General features: G+C 32.0%; 1 protein-coding gene across 9 annotated transcripts in view; it reads right to left on the minus strand.

Moving 5' to 3' along the window:
- STXBP5L (syntaxin binding protein 5 like) overlaps positions 1 to 24,184 on the minus strand; it is a 542,570-nt gene that overhangs the window by 116,454 nt on the left and 401,932 nt on the right. For all 9 annotated transcript variants that reach the window (XM_032347423.1, XM_032347416.1, XM_032347410.1 and 6 more), the window contains exons 15-18: positions 14,438 to 14,478; positions 10,814 to 11,031; positions 8,614 to 8,786; positions 3,676 to 3,801 (exon numbers count right to left, since the gene is read on the minus strand). In XM_032347423.1, coding sequence (XP_032203314.1) covers positions 3,676 to 3,801; positions 8,614 to 8,786; positions 10,814 to 11,031; positions 14,438 to 14,478 — 558 coding nt within the window. The remainder of the gene's footprint in view (positions 1 to 3,675; positions 3,802 to 8,613; positions 8,787 to 10,813; positions 11,032 to 14,437; positions 14,479 to 24,184) is intronic.

The raw sequence follows: 24,184 nt of genomic DNA on the forward strand, positions 1-24,184 counted from the left end.
ATATATATGATAATATATTTGTCATTTATGTATCTTTCTTCATGACATACTCAAATTTCTTCTGCATTTTTTCCATTATTTGAGTTTTCCTTATTGATGATTCATGAGACTCTTTTCACACTCTGCATATGAATGAGGCTGCTGTCAGATACAATTAATCCAAATATCTCTTTCTGTCCTGCCATTTCACTCTCTTAATGATGCCCTTTTTTTCTAAGATGTTCTTAATGTTTTTATTTATGGTTAATACTTTTTGAGTATTGTTGAAGAAATATTTTCTTAACACAAGTGTAATGAGATATTCTCCTATAATACCTCCTAGAATCTTTGTGTATAGTCAGAAAGAAGAGTCAAATTTCAGTTTTTCTATATAATTTTTCAATTGGCTTTGTAGTATTTATTGGGGGGAAACCTGTCATTTCCTCTATTGCTCTGCAGAACCAATTTGGCTAAATGCCTGGATCTCTTTCTGCACTCTTTCTTCTGTTCACTGGTCTTTTTGTCTAGCTCCCCTGTGCCAATAAAAACACTGTCATAACTAATTTATCTTTATTTAATTTTGTTTTCCAATAGAGCAATCTTCTAATTCTGTTTTTCTTTAGTACTGTCTTAGCTAGTGTGGTCCTTTGCAATTCTCTAAATTTTAGAACTAGTTTTAAACTTCCAGGGGAAAAAACTTGCTAAAGTTTGTATTGGCATTGTGGTAAATCTATAGATCATTTTGTGAAAACTCGATATCTTTGAGATATTACTGAATTTTATAGTCCATGATTTAGCTTCTTTAATTTCTCTTAAGTTTTGTAGTTTTCTGTGTAGAGGTCTTGATCATTGTTTATTAGTTATAGTCCTAGGTATTTTATTATTTTTATTTTAAGTGGAATCTTTATACAATTTTAGTTTCTATTTTTTTTTCAGTGTATGGAAATGTAATTTATTTTTACATTGACTTCATACCCAGCAATCTTATTAAAATTATTAGTAATTCTAATAATTTATCTGTAAAGTATTTAAATGATTTACATAAATAATCATTTTTTTCCATTTCCTTTTTTCTAATCTATGTAACTTTGATTTATTTTCCTTTCTGTACTGGTTTGGCTAAGATTTACAGTACGGTGTGAATAGAGGTGGTGATAGCAGTTATCCTTGTCCTGTTTTTATTTCAGAGGTAAAACTTTCAACATTTTACTGTGAGGTATGAATGATATTTGCTGCCATGTATCAGGTTAACAAAGTTTCCTTCTTGTTACAGCTAATTTTTCTTTTAAAATCATCAACAGATTATAAATTTTACCAAGTGTTTTTGCTTTTTGCATTTCATGGCTCACTTATATGGTTTTCTATTTTATCCTTTATCCTTTAATGTGATGAATTGCATCAATTCATTTCAAATGTTAAAAAAGCCTTGCATTCCTGGCATAAGCCAAATATGATTATAATATGTAATTATTTTATTACTAGATTTATTTATATTTTGGCTGGGATTTTTACACCTATATTTTAGTAATGGTCTCTTCAAATTTTGAAATCAGACTATGCTGACCCATAAAGAGATGAATATGACATTTTCTTTCTCAATTCTCAGAAAGATTTTATGTAATATTGGTATTATTTATTTCTTAAAATTTTGCTGGGATGTATATAAGTAGCCACTTAAGCTGGAGTTTTTTGGTGGTCCAAACTGTCTATGAGAAAGGTGTCCAAGCTGTCTTTCTCATGTAAGATTGGTTCTTGAGAGGTTCTATAGTGACTGTCACTCCCAGTTATTTGATGTTGAAAATATGCTCTCTAATATATTCTAAACAACTTTCAGCTTCTGAACCTGGTGATATACTTTCCTAGCCTCTTAATTTTATCATTCCTTGCCTTTATAGGCCAATCTTTTGAGTACAGAACCCTGAAAATAGCTTGAGGTCAGTCATTGGCCACAACTACTTGGACTATATTCTTGCTGTATCAAATAATGGGATTATTGACTGTCCCACACTTTCATCCTTTCCACCACTCATTAAAGGGCTGTTTCTGTCAGTTTTCTTACCAAACAAGTTTTCAGTTAAGAACAAGTGCCCCTTATGTATATTCACCAGTAGACTTAGCTTAGGGGAAGACTGGTAAGTATAGAAGTAGAGCCAAATGTATTTTAAAAAATGTATTATTTGATAAAAGATACCAAATTTTGAGGAAAAAGATGAAGTATTCAGGAAGTAGTGTTGGCTACAACTCTTAATCATGTGGAAAGAAAGTTTAATCTCTATTTCATACCTTATACATAAATTAATGCTAGTTAAAAGAAATACTTAAATATTTAAAAGAGAAATATATTAAAAGAGAATATGAATATTGTTATGCTGAAAATAAAAAATAAAAAAAAGAGAATATAAAAAGGGAGGAAATCTTTTCTAAGTATTACATAAAATCCAGAGCCATAAAAATAGAGTTATTTAAAAAAAATTTTTTTTAATTTATGCATGGAAAAAAACATCCTAAACATCCCCATAAACAAAAGCAGGGAAAATACTGGCAAGTTACATCACATAGAAAGCTAGCTTTCCTACTTTGTAAATAGTTTTCACAAACCTATAAGAGAAATACCAACAACTCTGCAGAAAAATGGACAAAGACTATAAAAAGAAATGTCAATAGTATAGAAAAATATACTCAAATTCACTTAAGATATGAGAAAATTCTACTTATATACTTCTTAAGAAAATGTTTGGTTATACACCATTGTTAAGAAGGTAGTGGAAGATCAGGCATTCTTAAAACACTGTTGGTGGGAGTATAATTTGGCACAACTTCTATGGACTACAAGCTAGAAATAAGGATTAATTATAATTAAATTAGCTTTTAAAGGGAATACAACCCAACTTTCAAAGAATATCTGACTGGATTATGTTGTTCTCAGCTTTCAAATTCCTCTTAGTTTAGCCTGTTAGAGGAAATGTGAATACTTTTTGGAAGATAACAATATCACTTAGAACCTGAAATCATCTTTATAATATTTATTTATTTACTTATTTATTTATATATTATGTTATATAAATTCATATAATGTTCCATGAAAAAATTAGAAACAAAATCAGAAAGCAAATCTGGGATACATGAAGATAATATGATCAAAACCCAAGACAAATAATAAACTAGATACCACATAGGGAGTTATCAAACACATATTTAAAGAAACTATATTCAGCATGTTCAAGGAAATGAAGGACAAGAATAATAATTTAGGAAGATAAAAGTAAGCTTTAGAAAGGGCCAAATGAAAGGCATAGAACTGAAAAATAACTGAAACTGAACTCCATGGGTAGATATAGCATAATATTAGAAATGGTTGAAGAGAGAATCATGAACTCTAAAAGACAAGTCAGAAGAAAGTATCCAAGTTGAAACACAAAGAGGAAAGGGATAGAAAATCAACAAAAAAAGTATGTGTATTAACATCTTAACAACCTCCTAACATTAAAAGTGGGAATATTATCACAAGTTTGACTTCAAGCAAGAACAAATAATCATAGGTTTTATTTACATTATTATTATTCTTATACCATTTTCAATCAAGTTAAAATCTAAGTAAGGGTTTCTTCCCATTTTTAGGACTTAGGTATTTTAAAAGAAACATCTAAGTATATCAAATATATTCAATAATACAAAGTAGAATGTTTAACTACTTACATTCCATATGCTGAGCTTACAGCAAGACTAGTAATCTGTTGGGGAGGCTCACCATCCACCCACACCAACTGAATAACAAGCTCTGCTTGATATCCTGGAGGCATCCGCACTGGCCGTGTCTTAACACTAAAAAAAGAGAAAAATTAGTTCTATAATATACAGTTTAAATAAGTATGCTCATGATTATCTTCATATAGAATCTTCTATATGATTATCTTATATAGAATCTTCCTACAGAAATATATAATACCAGACCCTGAGGATAATACAGAGGTAGACAGTGTCTACCTCTAGCTTTTTAAAAACACATCTGTTTGCTTAGTTTTTCTTTAAGTAGCTTTTTAATTAGTCAAGGTCACAACTTCAAAAGGCCTTGATCACTTCCTTTTTAAAAATTATTTATTATTTATTATCTTTTTTATTTATACTTATTTTATTATTTATTTCTTATATATTATATAATATAGTATAAATGTAATTTATTATTTGTTCTTATGAGGATAGTGTTTTAAATTATTTTTATTATTTATTTTCTTTCATAGTATTTGGTACATATATGTAAGTTATGCATGACAATGAAAAGAATGATCATTAATCTACCACCGAACTTAAGAGTTCAACATGTCCAAGCAGGGGTGTCTTGGTGGCTCAGTCAGTTAAGCGTCTAATTATTTTTTTTGGTATATTTTTATTTATTTATTTGACAAGGAGGCAGAGAGGAGGAAGCAGGCTCCCTGCTGAGCAGGGAGCCTGATGCGGAGCTCCATCCCAGGACCTGAGATCATGACCAGAGCCAAAGGCAGAGGCTTAACCCATTGAGTCACCCAGGTACCCCAAGTGTCTAATTCTTAACCTCAGCTCAGGTCATATCCTCAATGTGGTTGATGTGGTTGAGCCCCACATCAAACTCCATGCTCAGTAGGGAGTCTGCTTGAGATTTTCTCCCTCTGCATCTCCCTTCTGCCCATTCTCTCTCTAAAATAAATAAATCAATCTTTAAAAAAAGGAGTTCAGCATGACGAAAACCTGAATTTCTGCTCATCCCTATAAGTTTGATTGACCTGCAGCCTTATCTACTCCAGTTAATAACAACTTGTATCTTTCCAGTTGTTCAATTTACAAGAACCTTAAAATCATAGTACTGTCCTCTTGTATCTTACATCCACTCAATCATCAAATGCTGTTTGTGCCACCTTCAAAATATATCCAAAATCTGAGCACCTTTTTAAGATTAATTTATTTAAATTCAATTTAATTAACATATACTGTTTTATTAGTTTCAGAGGAAGAATTTAGTGACTCATCAGTTGCATACAACACACAGTGCTCATTATAGTGTGCTCATTAATGTCGATAATCCAGTTACCCCATCCCCCCACTTCCTCTCCAGCAACCTTCAGTTTGTTTCCTATAGTTGAGAGTCCCTTATGGTTTGCTTCCCTCTCTGTTTTCATCTTATTTTATTTTTCCTTCTCTTCCCCTATGTTCATCTGTTTTATTTCTTAAATTCCACATATGAATGAAATCATATGGTATTTGTCTTTTTTGGACTTAGCATAATACCCTCTAGTTCCATACATGTTGTTGCAAATGGCAAGATTTCTTTCCTTTTGGCTGAGTAATACTCCATTGTATATATATACCACATGCTTGCCTATTCAACAATTGATGGATATATGGGCTCTTTCCCATATTTAAATCTGAATTTCGAATAAACAATAAATAGATTTTCTTTTTCCCCTTTTTTTTCTGTGTGTTCCACATAGTATCTAGGATATACTGATACTAAAAATGTTTACTGTTTATCTGAAATTCAAATTTAAATGGGTATCCTATATTTTTTTTTTTTAAAGATTTTATTTGTTTATTTGACAGACAGAGATCACAGGTAGACAGAGAGGCAGGCAGAGAGAGAGAGAGGGAAGCAGGCTCCCTTCTGAGCAGAGAGCCTGATGCGGGACTCGATCCCAGGACCGTGAGATCATGACCTGAGCCGAAGGCAGCAGCTTAACCCACTGAGCCACCCAGGCGCCCCAAGTATCCTATATTTTTATTTGCTGAATCTGTCAGCCTTTAATGTCATCTCTACTGCAATAGTGCAATAGTGCAATAGCCTCTTTACTGGTCTCCTGGCTTCTACCCTTCCCTTCCATCTCAAAATCCATCTTCAACAAAGCCATCAAAGTGATCAATTTAAAAGTTAAGTCTGATCAAGTCTTCTTTCTACTCAAAACACTCTAATGAGCCCCCATTTAATTAGGAATAAAAGCCAAGTACCTTACAATGGCCTATATTGGCTATTATTCATCTAACTTCATCTCCTACTACTCTCCCCATTACTTCCCACCTTGCTCTTGTTGTCCTAGGTACACTGACATCCTTATATGTGAGGCATTTTATTTTTTAAATTTCTTTAAATCAAATTAATTAACATACAGTATACTTAGTTTCAGAGGTAGAGTTCAGTGACCCATCAGTTGTAAATAACACCCAGTGCTCATGATATCATGTGCCCTCATTAATGCCCATTACCCAACTATACCATCCTTCCACCTCCCTTCCCTTCAGCAACCCTCGGTTTGTTTCCCATGGTTAAGAGTAGCTTATGGTTTGTCTCCCTCTCTGATTTTGTCTTATTTTTTTTCCTCCCTTCCTCTGTGCTCTTCTGTTTTGTTTCTTAAATTCCACATATGAGTGAAATCATATAATTTTTTTTTTTTGCTGATTGCCTAATTTCACTTAGCATAAGACCCTCTTGTTCTATCCATGTTGTTGCAAATGGCAAGATTTCACTTTTTGATGGCCGAATTTTATTTATATATATGTGTGTACACACACACACACACACACACACACACACACATATATATGATGTGATATATATAGATAGGTATCTATATATATCACATTTTCTTTATCCATTCATCTGTCAATAGATGTCTGGGCTATTCCCATAGTTGGGCTATTGTGGACAGTGTTGTTATAAACATTGGAGTGCAGGAGCCCCTTGGATCCCTACATTTATATCTTTGAGGTAAATCCCTACCAGTGCAATTTTTGGGTCATAGGTTAGCTCTATTTTCAACTTTCTGAGGAACCTCCATACTGTTTTCTACACTGACTATACCAGGTTGCATATCCACCAATAGTGTAGAAGGGTTCCCCTTTCTCTGCATCTTTGCCAACATTTGTTGTTTTCTGACTTGTTAATATTAGCCATTCTGACTGGTGTGAGGTGGTATCTCATTGTATTTTTTTTTAAAGATTTTATTTATTTATTTGACAGAGAGAGAGAGAGAGAGAGATCACAAGTAGGCAGAGAGGCAGGCAGAGAGAGGGGGAAGCAGGCTCACTGCTGAGCAGAGAGCCCGATGTGGGGCTTGATTCCAGGACCCTGAGATCATGACCTGAGCCGAAGGCAGAGGCTTAATCCACTGAGCCACCCAGGTGCCCCTCATTGTATTTTCGACTTGTATTTCCCTGATGCTGAGTGATGTGGAGCATTTTTTCATGTGTCTGTTGGCCTTTTGTATATCTTCTTTGGAGGAAGGTCTGTTCATGTCTCTGACTATTTCTTGACTGGATTATTTGTTCTTCGAGTGTTGAGTTTGATAAGTTTTTTAAGATTTTGGGTACTAAGCCTTTATCAGAAAAAAACGTTTGCAAATATCTTCTCCCATTCTGTTAGCTGTCTTTTGGTTTTGTCAATTGTTTCCTTTGCTGTGCAAAAGATTTTTATCTTGATGAAGCCCCAATAGTTCATTTTTACCTTTGTTTCCCTTGCCTTTGGAGACACATCTAGCAAGAAATTGCTGTGGCCAAGGTCAAAGAGTTGCTGCTTGTGTTCTTTAGGATTTTGATGGATTCATTGAGGTCTTTCATCCATTTTGAGTCTATTTTTGTGAATGGTGTAAGAGAATGGTCTAGTTTCATTCTTCTGCATGTGGCTGTCTCATTTTCCCAACACAATTTGTTGAAGAGACTGTTTTTTTTCCATTAGATATTCTTTCCTGCTTTGTTGAAGATAGTTGACCATTTCATTGAGGGTCCATTTCTGGGCTCCCTATTCTGTTCCTTTGATTTATGTGTCTGTTTTTGTGCCAGTACCATACTGTCTTGATGATGACAGCTTTGTAATAGAGCTTGAAGTCTGGAATAGTGATGGCATACAGCTTTGGTTTTCCTTTTCAATAATCCTTTGGCTATTTGGGTTGTTTTCTAGTTGAATACAAATTTTAGAATTATTTTTTGCAGCTCTGTGGAAAATGTTAATGATATTTTGATAGGGATTGCACTGAATATAGATGACTCTGGGAAGCGTAGACATTTTAACAATATTTGTTCTTCCAGTCCATGAGCATGGAACGTTACATGTGAGGCTCTTTAAGGCATTTGCTCTAGCTGTTCCTTCTGCCTGGAATGTTCTTCTTCCAGACACATTTCAGCTAACTCCCTCATCTACCTTTTGTTTAAATTTCACCTTCAAAGCATTAGTTAAAAAGAAGAAAAAACATTATTTTTGCAATATCCTAGCAATCATGAGAGAAATCCTTCTTTTTTTCTAACATGGTATTCTTGTAGTAGATAATGTGGTTTTCCTTTGGACTTTAAGAAAACAAGAAATTCCCTAAACATACTTTTTCAATTAGGTGATACCAAGCAAGTGGCCATGTTTCTGCCCTGCCATACATGTTCCTATTCTATTAATGTCATTTTTTAGTATCCTTCTGGAAAGGAAGTCCATGAATTTGTAATGAGGGATGAAAATATTGTGTTGTGTTCATGGATATTCAAAGAAAGACCACTGTACCCATTGGTAGACTGTAGGTCAAATGACTACAACTTAATAAAAGAGAAGAATAATTTTATTTGGCACAGTTTCAAAGTATTATATGATTAATATGTAAAATTATTTCAAAATTTGGTAGCAAAACTTACTTGAGGCATGGGATACTGTCCTTTGTTCCTCCTTCACTAGCCACAGTGTTAGTGCTTCCGGAAAGACTCCTTGAAGAAGGAAGCTGGGATGAGGGATCTGGAAATGGAGGACTTGTTTCTGGTTCTGGAGTAATAATATCTTCAATATCATACTGAAGTCGTACCTCTAATGACTTAAAAAAAAGTCAAGTTTTAATTTCATCTAAGTCATAATAAGTAATCACATTAAAGTTTCTGATAACTTTTTGGTAATTATTACTTTTTCACATTAATAAATTCAGTTTTAATTTATAGTAAAGTTGAGATATCCCAAATTGATTTAAATAGTGAAATACATGGACCATTCATTGACATTCACAAAAAATGTAAAATATTTCTTAATATTCAGATTTATAAGAAAAATACCTACTAGTTGAGATAAAGTTTTTAAATACTAAATACTCCTTTAAAGGTAAAAATTACAACTCCATATATAATGAAATGAGAAATTGGTCATGGTTATTCCAGTGAAAGAAAATAAACTGAATATGTTTACACATACACAACACACAAATTGTTATTTGTACAAGACTTTTAGTTTTAAAAAAGTCCATTTTGACTTTGAATTTATTAAATGTTTTCCAAAATAAATTCTAATTTTTGTTTCATTAGCTTAGCTCAATTTCACTAGCTTGGTTAGAATTGCTTAGTTTAAAAGTATATGATAAATGTATGGAAATAAAAAGATGATCCAAAACCTTTTTTAACCTAAAAATGTTTACAAATTAAGTACTTCATGACTGCATTCAAAGCTTTAATTAAAATCAATTTTATAACAAACATTTACTTTACAATGTAAAAATTGGCATTTAAAAAAATTCAGTTAATTACCATACAGTGTATTAGTTTCATAGGTAGAGTTCAGTGATTCATCAGTCTTATATAACACCCAGAGTTCATTACATCATCATATCTTAATGTCCATCGCTTATTTTCCCTATCTTCCCCTCTCCTCCCCTCCTTGAGCAACCCTGTTTGTTTCCTATGGTTAAGTGTCTATTATGTCTCTGATTTCATCTTGTTTTATTCCCCTCCCTTCTCCTGTGCGCCTCTGTTTTGTTTCTCAAATTCCACATATAAGTGAAATCATATGATTAAAAAAAAATCAGCATTTTTGAGGCTGAAAACAAATGCCATTATGGGGTGGTAATACAGTAATATCAAAATGGCTGTCATAATTATCTTAAAAACTTAAAAAAAAATTCTAGTGACTGTAACAATTGCCAGTTATTGAGTGCTAACTATACCAAAACACTATATTAATGATTTCATAGAATCCTCATAAGAACCCTATGAAATTGGCCATTATTTGTAATTTATTATTACTTTGTATTTTTCCATTTTATTTATACAGAAAATTATATAAGTGTATGAAACTTGTTCTTACCCAGACTCTACTACTGACTACTGAAACCTCATGACTTGCTCAGAATCATGTAGCTATTCACTGGCAAAGCCAGAATTAAAACATATGCTTATCTGACTCCAAAGGCTGGGTGGGATTTTAACTCAAATACTTTAATAGGGCAGTCCTTAAATTTACTGTTGAGGTAAAAACATTTATAGACAGGCCTTTAGTAGATAATTTTTATTTTCTGATAAAATGGTAAAATGGACTCAGTAGGGAAGACCAATTACCTATAGATACCTTAATTTAGATTTAATTTATCCTATCAGAGAATAAATGAATAATTAAATTGCTTGATTAGTTTAAAATTTAGATAAAGTAGCCCATAATTATTTCTATCCTATAAAAATATTGCTATCTAGAAAATTACTAAAGATAATCATTATAGTTGAGAAATGATCACTTGTGGCAATTGATAAGACAACAAACTTTAATAAAGGTACACAACAAAGTCTTCACTAATTTGACATTTATACATATAGCAATAAATGACTGTATAAATTCTATATACACATAATCCATTCTATTAATAATAGAACATTTTGGTAGAGAAATGTTTTTTTCATTATAAGCCAAAATATTTTAAATATGTTATACTAGGTAATAAGAATAATTCAAAATCCTATGAATTGGATTACTGCCCAAATACAATAGTCCTGAAGGCTTAAAAACCCTACCAAACACTAGACAAAATCTGTTAAGTTCTTTCTTTTAGTAACTTTAGCTGTAAACATTAAATTTTAAATAACTTACCACTATTTCTGTTGTTATTTCGTGTCTGCTGAATTTATAAATTATGACATATGCAGAGACTCCTGATACACAGAATACTCTGCTCTCTGGACACCAGTAAATCATCTGAATGGCATATGGATCTTCCTCTACAATTTCACATGTCGGTTTTCCTTCTCCTACCTTCTGTTTTTCAAACACTTTCGACGTTTTTAGCTTGTACAGCATCTGCAGAGTTACTATAAGATATTGAAGCATAGTTATCTTCTAATTTAACTTAATTCTTAGATATTGTTGAAGTATTTTTCAATATATTTGTTAAAGATCTAAAACAAAATCCAAGTAGACAAAATAAATTATATTTTAATTTTTAGTAAGCATTCATCATTACATTTTATCATTACAATTTATCTGGATGGAGATTCTAGAGAAAAATAAATATTTATTGCATATATACTATATACCAAAGAATTTCTAGGTCCTTTGTATGCATTGTCTCATGTGATCCTCCGAAAAATCCCACGAAGTGAGCATTTTTATCCTCATTTATTGACAAAAACACTGAGGCTCAGAAAGTTTATAATGGAAATACTGAACTAATTCTCTCTACAATTTCTCCCTTTGCTATATGAAAAAATGAAGCTATTCTTAGAGAGCTTAGTCTTCTCAACAAATTTCTAGATAACCATTAAGATGAGAAATATTTGTAATTTACTAACTAGTAATATTGAGAGTCCAATAATCTGTAATTATTTTAGAAAGAATCTTTTCCAAGTTAAATCTAATTAAAAGTTAATTAAATCTAATTAAAAATCCTTAGAAAAGGATTAGTTATAATTTTAAAACTCTGCAGTAATGAATTGTTTTCAGGAATATTGATTTGGGGGATTTTTTTTTACATTATAGACCCTGATGAAAACTCTCTTATAAAAAAAGTTCTGATTCTACAAAAGATCCTTAAGAGAATCTCTAAAAATCTGGGAATTGCTGTCAAAAATGCATAATATGAAGCTAATCATGAGAAACATCAGTCAAAGTGAAATTGAAGATTCTACAAAAATAACTGGCCCAAGTCCTCAGAAATATCAATTTCATGAAATAAAGATTCATAAACAATTCCAAGTTGGGGAAACTCAAAAGATGATAAATGCAGTAAATAATCCTCAATTTTCTTTTATTATAGAAGATATTATTGGGACAATCGGTGAAAACTGAGAAAGGCCTGGAGGTTAGTTAATAGTATTACATCTATTACTCTCCTGATTTTGATAACTATAATTTGATTATGAAAAAAAAAAAGTCTTGTTTGTAGGAAATATACAGTGAAGTATTTTAGGGCCATGTGGTGTAAGAAGATCATCACTTCAACTCACAAATGGTTACAAAAGCTATAGATATAGGTGAATATATGGAGAAGAGGGAGAGGGAGGAAGGTAGAAGAACAAATGTAGTATACACTGACATTTGGGGAACCTGGATAAAAGCTATGGAACACTGCATGGTATTTTTTTGCAATTATTTTCTAAGTCTAAAATTATGTCAAACTGAAACATCTTGCAAATGGTTAAGGCATTAATTATACAAGGTGCTATAGCCTGCCCTCTAGGTCAGATGGGGTATCACTCCCAAGATTACTTTATGCGACAATAACAATGGTAAAAGGATATTGCTGACATAATTAAGGCTCCTAATTAGTTGACTTTGAGTTAATCAACAGAGGTTATCCTTAATTGGGCTGACATAATCATAATTAAGAGAGAGACTGATGCCCTCCCTGAGGTTAGAGTGACACTCCCTTGCCAGCCTTGAAGAAACAAGTTGCCATGAGTTAAAACGCTGTAAGAAAATCTCAGCTACCTGAGACTGAATGAGGACACTAAGTCTTAGATGAAACTGCAGCCCTAGCCAACACCTTTACTGAATACTCAGGAAACCCTAAGCAAAGAACCCAGCTAAACTGTACCCAGATTTTTGACACACAGGAACTGTGAGATAATATATAAGTACTGTTTTAAGCTGCTCATAATTGTAGTAATTTATTACTCAGCAAAGAAAACAAATACACATAGTAACAAACTCAATTATTCAAATTTAGTATAACCTTACTTCTGTACTGGACAGTATTCCTCAAAATTGTCAGAATAAGTGATTTTTCTTCAATGACATCCACTAAATTGGAAATACAACCTTATAATTGATTACAGTAAAAATATTAAACATGCTGCAAACCTTTATAATATATGATCTGAATTTGATAAAATATTTAAAAAATAACTTAAAATATTATGCATGCTTAAGGGTGTCATATACTCTAATCATTAGGATGTTAAAGTGTCTTCTCACATTTTAGAAGCTAAAGAGTGACTTTGAGGTGATGAGAAAGGAACAATAATAATCACTATAAAATTATGTTCTTGGAACAACGTTAGATTTACATGAAAAAACTCATCCAGAGAAAATCTTTTGTCCTTTGGAATTTCTCCCCGAGTCATTGATCAGTTACTGTGAGTTCAAAAAGTTGGCTCAAAATTCATGGTTTTACATATTTTAATCATGGTTTTACATAATTTTCTCTTGCTGTTGGTTTGCTCCACTGTTGAAAGAGTCTAGCCTGCAGGCCAAGAGTGTCACCAATATTCAACCTTCTTCCATTTGCTTTTGTGTTTATCAAGGTCTTCCTCAGAAGCTGTTTACCTCTACAACTTCAACTATTACTTTTATGCTGCTTTCTATATTACTGTCCATTCTTGAGCATTTTTCCTACCACCTAGACACTTGGACTTTGTGGTGTAATTACAAAATTCAAACCTTTAGCACTCTCTTGTATTTCTCATTTCCAAAAGATTTATCTATAGCTTGCTGGTTACTCATCCTCAGAAATTGAGTCATTGTTCACTTATTCTTCTCCTATTCCTGACTACTAAAATCTTAACTATCTTCCAAAACTCACATTAAATATTACCCCATCAAAACACCCTTTCTGGATCTACCTGGTTCAAACAAATCTCAAATTTCTGATAACAGAGTTTAAGTTATGTTACATTAAGATTTCTTATCAAACTGTTTGCCTACTATTCATATATGTGCATTTCTTTATCTGATTTAGTAAATAAAAGTTTTATAAAGGGTGTATATGGAAATAATCAAGTCTAAAATACCTTTGCATGCCCTTCAACACTGAGAAGACTACTTTATTCTTTAAATTATACAATTTTCAAACATCTTAAAAGACATTTTACATTTATCAAATCATTTCTTTTGATTCATATGAGGCTTGATAGACAAGTTAAAAAGTGGACTGGTGAAAGAAAAGAACTTCTCCAGGACAAGAGCTGGAGGTAAAGGAAATTCCTTTAACAGAGTTAATATGACAAAGTTGGTACTTTTTCAACATACCTTCCCTTTTGTAAATATAATGGGTTACTGACAGTGAATTCAGTCCTGTTTATATTATAAAGGAAAAGTATACTAGAGATAGTACTTTAAACTGATCTAACATAAGAAATGGGTTTCTATAACATAGCCATATATGCATGCTAAAAATGTATCTGAAATATTGACTGTCCAAACTAAAAAGTGGTGAATGGCTCTGAGTAAATATTATACAAGTGTTTTCTGTTATAGAACAAGAGACTTAAAACTTACTTGCAGAAGCATCCCAAAATTTTATTGATCCATCTGCATGACTAGATAAAAAATATATTAGCATTAATTACAGTAAATCTAAAAAACCATAATCTTCCTAAATGTATAAAAACTTGAGTTATTGCTGAAATGTGATTCAAAACCCCATTCCAGTGAGAGCTAATGTATGTTAAACCATTCCCAAGCTCATAGCCATGGTTTACTTTTTAAATAATGCACTAAAGTCTAGATTTAAAAAAGAACAAAAGATTTTACTGTAAGAAGATTTTATGTGTAATAGAGAGAACAATGAAAACTGGCTTGAATGAGCAATATATTTTTATATAAAATTATTTACTCAATAAAAAATACATGACCTAATTTTGATTACATTAAAATAATTTTGAAGTGAATGTCATAGTGAAACTAAAGTTAAGTTTCAAGATATAAAAAGCAAATCCTTAAACCTATCTAGAGTTGTATCATTATTTGGCAATGACATAATGGAAATTCTATAATAATTCATCTAGAAATAAAAAGGATAGAATAATTACAACATTTTATGAGGTAGCTTCTTCCTGACACCAATACCAAAAAAGAAAATTATAAAACCTTATTCCTCAAGCACAAGTATAAAAGTTGTCCAAAAAATATTAGAATAAAAAACATAGGATAATACATTAAGACTAAGTTGCAGTTCACCCTAGGAATGCAAGAGTAGTTAAACATTAAAAAAATCAATCACCATATTGTGTTTCATGATACTGACAATTAAAGATGAAAACCATATGATCATCTCAATAAAAACAAAAAAAATAGTTTTTACTTTTTGGCTATTGTCAATAATGCTCCTTTAACATTCATGTACAAGTTTTGTGTATGCCTAAAAGTGGAAGTGCTTGGTTATATGATAATCGTTTAGCTTTTTGAGAAACTGTCAAACCATTTTCTGTATCAGCTGCATAATTTTACATTTTCACTAGCTATGTATGTAGTTCCAATTAATCTATATCCTTGTCAACACTTGTTTTACTCTTTAAAAAAATTTTAGCCATCCTAGTGGGTATGGAGTAGTACACATGATTGGGGCTTTGATTTTCACTTCCCCATTGACTAATGATGTTAAGAATGTTTTCATATGATTGTTATCCATTTTGTAGGCTTTTTTGAAAAAGTCTACACAAGTCCTTTGCTCACTTAAAAAAAGTTTGTCTCTTTATTTTTGAGTTCGAAGAATTATTTTATATTCTGAATACTAAGCCCTATCAAATATGACTTGAAAATTTTCTCCAACTCAGTGTTGTCTTTTCACCTGATGATGAAGGTCATTTTATCTACTTTTTTCTTTTGTTATTTATGATTTTGGTGTAACATCTTAGAAACCTTTGCCATAATCAAGGTCATGAGAGATTACTCTTTTGTTTTCTCTTTGAATCATGTAGCTTTAGCTGTTAATTCAAGTCTTTCATCATATTTCAGTTAATTTTTGTATAGGGTATGAGGTAGGAGTCCAACTTAATTTTTTTGTTTCAAGTTTTTACTTATATTCTAGTTAGTTAACAAAGAGCATAATATTAGTTTCAGAAGTAGATTTTAGTGATTCATCACTTACATATAAAATCCAGTACCCCCCTTAATACCTATTATCTATCAAGCATATCCCTGCCCCCACTTTCACTCCAGCAACTCTCAGTTTATTCTCTATAGTTAAAAGTCTCTTATGGTTTGCTTCCCTTTCATTTTTTTCCCCTTCCCCTATGTTCATCTGTTTTGTTTCTTAAATTCCAAATATGAGTGAAATCATATGGTTTTTGTCTTTTTCTGACTTCTATCACTTAGCATAATATACTCTTGCTCCAACCACATTGATGCAAATGGTAAGATTTCTTTCCTTTTTTATGGCTGAGTAATATTCCATTGTGTGTGTGTGTGTGTGTGTGTGTGTGTGTGTGTACGTACACACACATACATACATACATACTACATTTTCTTTGTTCATTCATCAGTGAATGGACATTTGGGCTCTTTCCATAATTTGGCCATTGTTGGTAATGTTGGTATAATCAGTATTTTTGTATCCTTTGGGTAAATAGTTCAGTTGCTGGGTCTTAGGATAGTTCTATTTTTAACTTTTTGAGGACTTTCCACACTGTTTTCCACAGTGGCTGCACCAGTTTTCATTCCCACCAACAGTGTAAGAGCAATCCCCTATTGTTGCATCCTCACCAACATCTGATGTTTCCTGTGTTAATTTTAGCCATCTGAAAGTTGTGAGGTGGTACCTGATTGTTGTTTTGCTTTGCATTTCCTTGATGAGAAGTGAGGTTGAACATCTTTTCATGTGTCTGTTAGCCATCTGGATGTTGTCTCCTGTCTATTTCTTAATTGGATCATTAGTTTTTTTGGGTATTGAGTGTGGTAAATTCTTTACAGATTTGGGGGAGGTTCTAGCTTTATTCTTTTGTATGTGGATATCCAGTTCTCCTAACATTTGTTGATGAGATTATCCTTTCTCCCATTAAATGGTCTTGGCAGTCTTATAAAAAATCAGACATAGATGCATGATTTTATTTCTAGAATCCCAGTTCTATTTCATTAAATTATATCTCTAATCTTATGACCACAGAGTCTTGATCACTGTAGCTATGGAGGAAATTTTACATTTGGGAAGTGAGTCCTTCAACTTTGTTCTTTTTCAAGATTATTTTGATTATTTGGGGTTACTTGCAATTTCATCAATTTTAGGATAACCCCATTTGGTTTTTTGATAAGGACAGTAGTGAATCTCTACATCACTTTGGATATTGCCATCTTAACAATATTAAGTGTTACATTCATAACATGGGATATAATTCCATTTAATTTTGTTTTTTAAATGTCTTTCAGCCATGTTTTATAGTTTCTAGTGTATAAACTCTTCATCTCCTTGAGTAAATTTGTTTCTAAGTTTTTTGTTACTTTTTGACACTCTTATAAATAGAAGTGCTTTCTTAATTTCCTTTGTGAATTGTTCATTGTTAGTATATAATAACACACTAATACATATTTAAGATTATGATATTGGCAAATAGAGCTAATGTTCTTTCTTTCCACAATAGATGATTTTTATTATTCTTGTTTCACTCTTCTGGATAGAAATTCCAGTACAATAAGAAATAGAAGTAGCAAAAGCCAGGATTATTGTCTTGTTCCTGATCTCAGGGGAAAAGCTTTCAGCTTTTTACCATCAAATGTGATGTTATCTATGGGTTTTGCGAAATTCCTTTTACCATATTAAGGAAGTTCCACTCTAGGTTAAGGAAGTTCTTCAGTTATCTGAATGTTGCTGCTGTGGTGGTGGTAAATCATAAAAGGGGCATCTGTCCAGTGCTTTTTCTGCAAGAGTTTACCATGTTTTTCCTGCTTTCTATAGATGTATTATGTTGATTTGTATATGCTGAAACATTTCTTGTGTTTCTAGGAAAAATCTCACTTAATCATGGTTTTAAATTATCACAATAATATGCTACTGGATTCCATTTTCTAGTATTTTATTGAATACCCTTGCATCTATATTCATAAGGAATATTTTTGCATAGTTTCTTGTGATGTCTTTATCTGGTTTTGGTGTTAGGGTAATGCTGACTCCATAGAATAAGTTAAAATTGTTCCTCTCTATTTTTTGGAAGTGTCTGAGAAGCACTTGGTGTCAATTCCTTAAATGACTGGTAAAATTCATCATAAAGCCATGTGATCCTGACCTTTTCTTTGATGAGAGGTTTTGATTACTGATTCAATCTCTTGTTATAAAGTTGTTCAGATTATCTATTTCTTTTTGAGTCAGTTTTGGTAGTTTGTTTCTCAGAATTTACCCATTTCATCTAGGTTATTTACTTTGTTGGCATACAATTGTTCATAATATTTTTTTATAACCCTTTTATACTTAAGTAGGGTCAAAAGTATCTTTTAATTCTGATTTTAATAATTTGAGTGTTATCTTTTTCTGAGTTACTACAGTTACTAGGTCAATTCTGTCCATATTTTCAAAGAGCCAACTTTTGGTTTTATTGAGTTCCTTTATTGCTGTTTTGACCTGTTTTTATTTATCTGTGCTTGAATTTTTGTTATTCCTTATGTCTGCTAGCTTTAGGTTTTCCCCCCTGCCGCACCCCCTAGTTCTTTGGATGTAGAGATATGTCATTGATTTGAGAACGTTTTCCTTCCTTTAATGTAGACAGTATAGTTGTAAATTTCCCTCTGGGTACTGGTTTTGCTACATGTCACTACTTTTTTTTTTTTTTTAATTCATCTCAAAGTGTTTTCCAATTTCCCTTGGGATTTCTATTTTGGTCTATTATTTAAGAACATGTTGCTTAATCCACATATTTGTGATTGTTACCATTTTCTTTTAGTTATTACCTACGAGTTTCATTACATTTTGGTTGGAGAAGAAATGGTATTGTTTCAGTCTTCCTACATTATTGAGACTTGTTTTGTGGCCTAACAACTGCTCTGCCCTGGAGAATGTTACATGTACCTTTAATTATGTGTGTTCTCTGTTTCTGTTATTCTTGTGTTGAGTGCTCTATATATTGTCTTAGGTTAATTTATAATGCTGTTCAAATCCTCTGTTTCCTTAGTGATATTCTATCTAGTTTTTCTATTATGGTAAAACTATTCCATACTTTAATTCTGTCCATCTTTTGCTTCATATATCTTGGAGTTTTATTATTGTATATATATGTTTATAATATACCCATATAATATGCATTTGATCCTTTTATCAATATATAATCTCTTCTTTATTCCTTGTAACAATTTTAGACTTAAGATATATTTTGTCTAAAATTAGTATGTCTACAAAAAATACAGGAATAAAAAAATTAAATTAGTAAAGCCTCTCTCTGTCTTTCTTTAATTTACTGTTTACATGGAACATCTTTTTTCCATCTTTTCATTTTCAACATATTTTTGTCTTTGCAATTAAAATGTGTCTCCTGTAGAAAGCACACAGTTAGATCATGTATTCTTACCCATTCTGCCAATCTCTGTCTTATAATTAGTGTAATTCACTTAATTTAATGGAAGTATTGAAAAGGAAGGACTTCTGCCATCTTACTATACATTTTCTATGTAACTCCAAGACTGCCTTCTTTCATGCTTGATTAAAAAAAGTACTGTTTTGCTTCCTTTCTTGTTTCTTATTTATTTTTCTGTATGTATTTTAGTTGTTTCTTTAGTGGTTACACTGGGCATTAAAATTAGCCTCTTAAATTTATAACAATCTAATTTGAATTAATAGTAACTTCAGTAGCTTCAGTACCAAAACTCTATTGCTCTTTGTTATATATAGCTGTTGCTATATAAGTCAACTATGTTGTTATTGTCACAACTTCTTTATGTGTTTTGCCCATTACCATGGATTTATAATTTATGGATTTATAATTATGCTTTTATGTATTTAGAAAAAAAGAGGAGTTAAATACAAAAATAAAATAATGTAGGCTTTTATATTTACCTATATTTACTTACCTTTACTGGTGGTCTTTATTGTCTCATATGGCTTCAAATTACTGTCTAATGTGTTTTCATTTCAGCCTGAAGAACTCCCATTAGCATTTCTCATAAGGCAGATCTACTAGAAATAATTTCCTCAGCTTTTATTTATCTGAGAATGTTTTGACTTCTCTTTCAGTTTTGAAAAATAGTTTTGGTGGATATAAAGTAGTTGGTCAGAAGTTTTTTTCTTTCAGAACTTTAAATACATCATGCTACCATCTCGGTCTTCATGGTTTCTAATGAGAAATTACCTTAATCTTATTGAGGATCCCTGTACTTGACAAATTGTTTCTGTCTCAGTGCTTTCAATATCCCTTCTTTGGATCTGCTCAGTCTTTGTCTTTCAACAATTTGATTATAATGCTTCAGTGTGGATCTCTTTGAGTTTATCCTACTCAGATTTTACTGAAATTTATATATATATATATTTTTATATATATATATAAATATATATAAATTTATATATATAGATATCTATATATATGTTAATTTTTTGTCAAATTGGGGAATTTTACAGCCATTATTTCTTCAAATATTCTTTATATTCTTTACCTTCTCTTTTCTGAGACATCCATTATGTGTATTTTGTTAAAGTTAATGATGTCCCACAAGTCTCCTAGATACTGTTAATATTTTTCATTCTGTTTTTCTTTTTGATCTGCAGATGGAATAATTTCCATTGACCTATCTTCAAATTCACTTTTTTTTCTGTCTGCTCAAATCTGAGGCTGAATCCCTCTCATAAAGTTTTCATTTTTGTTATTATACTTTTCAGCACCAGAATTTCTATTTTCTCTTTCTTTCTTTCTTTCTTTTTTTTTTTTAAACAAATCTTCTCTCTTTATTAATACTCTCTTTTTGGTGAGACTTCATTCTTCTGGTTACCTTCAATTTTTGTTCATGGTTTTTTTTTTTAACTCTTTAAGCATATTTAAGAGAGTTGAGTTAAAGTCTTTGTAAGAAAAATGCCTTGGCTCCCTCAGGGAAAGTTTCAACCAAATTCTTTTTTTCCCTTCTGAATGGGCCATGATTTCTTGTTTCTTTATATGCTTTGTATTTTATTGTTGAAAAATTGACTTTTGAGTATAATGAGGAGACTGAAAATTATGTTCTCCCTTTCCCAAGTTCTTCTGCTGATGTGTATTGTAAGTTTTTGTTGTTAGTTTAGAAAAGTCACTATGTGACTTTTTAGAAAGTCATTTGACGGCAATTTCATTAAATGACTATAGCCAAATAATAACAGCAATGACAATAATAACAATAACAAACCACCTCCTTGTCTTAGCAAGATGATTCTGTGTTGGGAAACCGCTGCAATCCAAGGCAGGTTATTTCCAGCTCTTCATTAGCCTTCACTTCCGGTTTTCATGGTGTCTAAAGTTCATGTAGAGGGGAAATCTTGGAAACTTCTCAGGTATTTTCTTAGCATGTATTCAGCTATAGGCATGCATGTGGATATCTAGATTTTGCAGTATAAGTGGGACCTTTACAAAGCCTTTTTTCCCCTCATGTGTTTTCTTATACAGCCTATTCTTTCCAAGAGTACAAACTAACTCTTTTTTGCCCCTGTTTTTATACCCTGTCCCAGGTAAGCTGCAACTTTACATTTGCCTTTAATTACTCAGACAAATGCCTTCCAGGAAGCCACTTTAGCCCTGGAAAAGCTCTGAGGCAGGGAAAACAAAGGTAAACCCTTGAGCTGATCCTTCAGGGAGGCACCAAACAGGCAAAAACAAAGGGCAGGTACAACTACAATTCTTTGAGAATAAAGTCTGTATTTATTACTCTTTCTGGCACCAGAAACTATATAAGAGGAATGTGGGCTGCTATCTTCATGGCCACCATTGAGGTAGGGAGTGGTAGAATGTAAATGGGTAAGGTAAAATACCATATGTTCTTGCAAAAATTCAGCAGCTTTTTAAAAAAAATGAGGTATAGTTGATATTTAACATTATATTAGTTTCAGGTGTACCACATAATTAGTTGTTTGTAAATTTTGTAAAATAATCACCAGAAGTCTAGTTAATATCCATCACCATACATGCTAAAAATATTTTTTTCTTGTGGTGAAAACTTTGAAGATCTACTCTTCTAACAAATTCCAAATATATAATACAGTATTAGATAGTCATCATGCTGTACATTACATCCCCATGACTTATTTACTTTAGAGCAACTTCTTTTTTCATTAAGCATTCTCCTGGTTGTTATAAATTTTCTGTTAGATTCTAGAGTTCAGAAAAATTTATTCTGTTTTTGTCAGCTTAATAATCATTTAGTGGAGAAATCAGTCCTACTCTGATATTTTCAGTAATATAACGTTATATATTTTGAAGTAATATTTCTTTACTTAACTGTAACATACCTACAGGATGAATCATGAAATTATACCACAATGAAGTATCAAAAAGAATGTATCTGTATAATCCCTCAGGTTAAAAAACAGAACATCAACAAAAACACTTTCATTCTCTTTTCCAATCATTATTCCTATATCTTCTCCAACAGTAGCCACTATTGTCTTTTAACATTCTATATCAGTTTTACTAGTTTTTGATACCTCCATTTTGGAGCATTTACATACTTTATTAGATACATATCTAGGAGTAGAATTAGTGGTTCAAAGAGTTACTACATGCTGCCAAAGAATTTTCCAAATATGCTAACTATTCCACAAAAGAGTCCTAACTATTCTATAACATCAGAAAAAGGTATGCACAGTCTTTTAAAAAATTTATCCATTTTGATGGGTATGTGCAATGTTATCTCATTATGGTTTGAATTTACATTACTCTGATGAATGATGAACACCTTTTCACGTGCTTATGACTATTTGGTTACTTCTTTTGTTAGGTCTTTTGGCCAATATTTTTTCTATTGACTGCCTCTTGACAGTCTGTATGACATACATATGATACATATATTTGCCATAATTATTTACATACCTGATACACACACTTCACTGTTCACATATGATGTAAAAACCTTTTCCCTGTGACGTGTATTTTCAGTGTCTTAATGGTGTCTTTTGAGGAAGAGAAGTTCTTAATTTTAAAAGTAATCTGATTTATAATTTTTTCCCTTTCTGGTTAGTGTCAATTATATTTTCTTTATGAAATCTTCACAAACATCAAGAAAATATTCTCCTCTATTATCCTCCTGAAGGTTTATTGTTTTCTTGTAGTATTTATTTATTTTTTTGCTTTTGCTATAGTTTTACTGATTTCTTAAAATTAACCCATTATTCCCATGAAAGTAGTTGGATATGTGGTGGGCCAAGACTCTTTACCAGTCCTTGTTGCATTTAAATCTATCATTTACATCAAATAATTTTTTACTATGCTATGTGGTAAAATAGATTCCATATGAATATCAAATTAACCAGAATAACTTATTTAAAAAATTATTTCCTCACTGCTTTACAGAGTCATGTTCATAAAGAATCAATTCTCTCTCTATATGACAGGTGCTTCTGGACTCTCTTTTTTTTTTTTTTTTAGATTTTATTTATTTATTTGACAGAGAGAAATCACAAGTAGTCGGAGAGGCAGGCAGAGAGAGAGAGAGGGAAGCAGGCTCCCCGTTGAGCAGAGAGCCCGATGCGGGACTTGATCCCAGGACCCCGAGATCATGACCTGAGCCTAAGGCAGCGGCTTAACCCACTGAGCCACCCAGGCGCCCCGCTTGTGGACTCTCTTATTCAGTTTTGTCTGACAGTCTATATTTCTATACACAATCTTAGTCATTACAGTTTTATAATAACTGAATGACTAGTAATTTTTTTTTTTTTTAGTTTTTAAATTCCAATTAGTTAACAGTGTTATATAAATTTCAGGTGTATAATATAGTTATTCAGCACTTCCATACATCTCCAGGTACTAATCACCAGTGCACTCCTTAATCTCCATCATCTATTTACACCATCCAGCTACCACACCTTCCTTCTGGTTACCATCAGTTTGTTCTCTATAGTTAAAAGTCTATTTCTTTATTTTTTTAAAAAATATTTTATTTGTTTATTTGACAGAGACAGTGAGAGAAAGTATTAGAGGGGGGAGGGTCAGAGGGAGAAGCAGACTCCCTGCTGAGTGGGGAGCCTGATGCAGGGCTTGATCCTGGGACTGTGGGATCATGACCTAAGCAGAAGGCAGACATTTAACCAAATGAGCCACCCAGGTGCCCCAAAGAACCTATTTCTTAGTTCACCCCCCCTTCTACCTTTGCTTGTTT

This window comes from Mustela erminea, chromosome 1, assembly GCF_009829155.1.
Source record: "Mustela erminea isolate mMusErm1 chromosome 1, mMusErm1.Pri, whole genome shotgun sequence".
In the NCBI taxonomy this organism is placed as follows: Eukaryota; Metazoa; Chordata; class Mammalia; order Carnivora; family Mustelidae; genus Mustela; species Mustela erminea.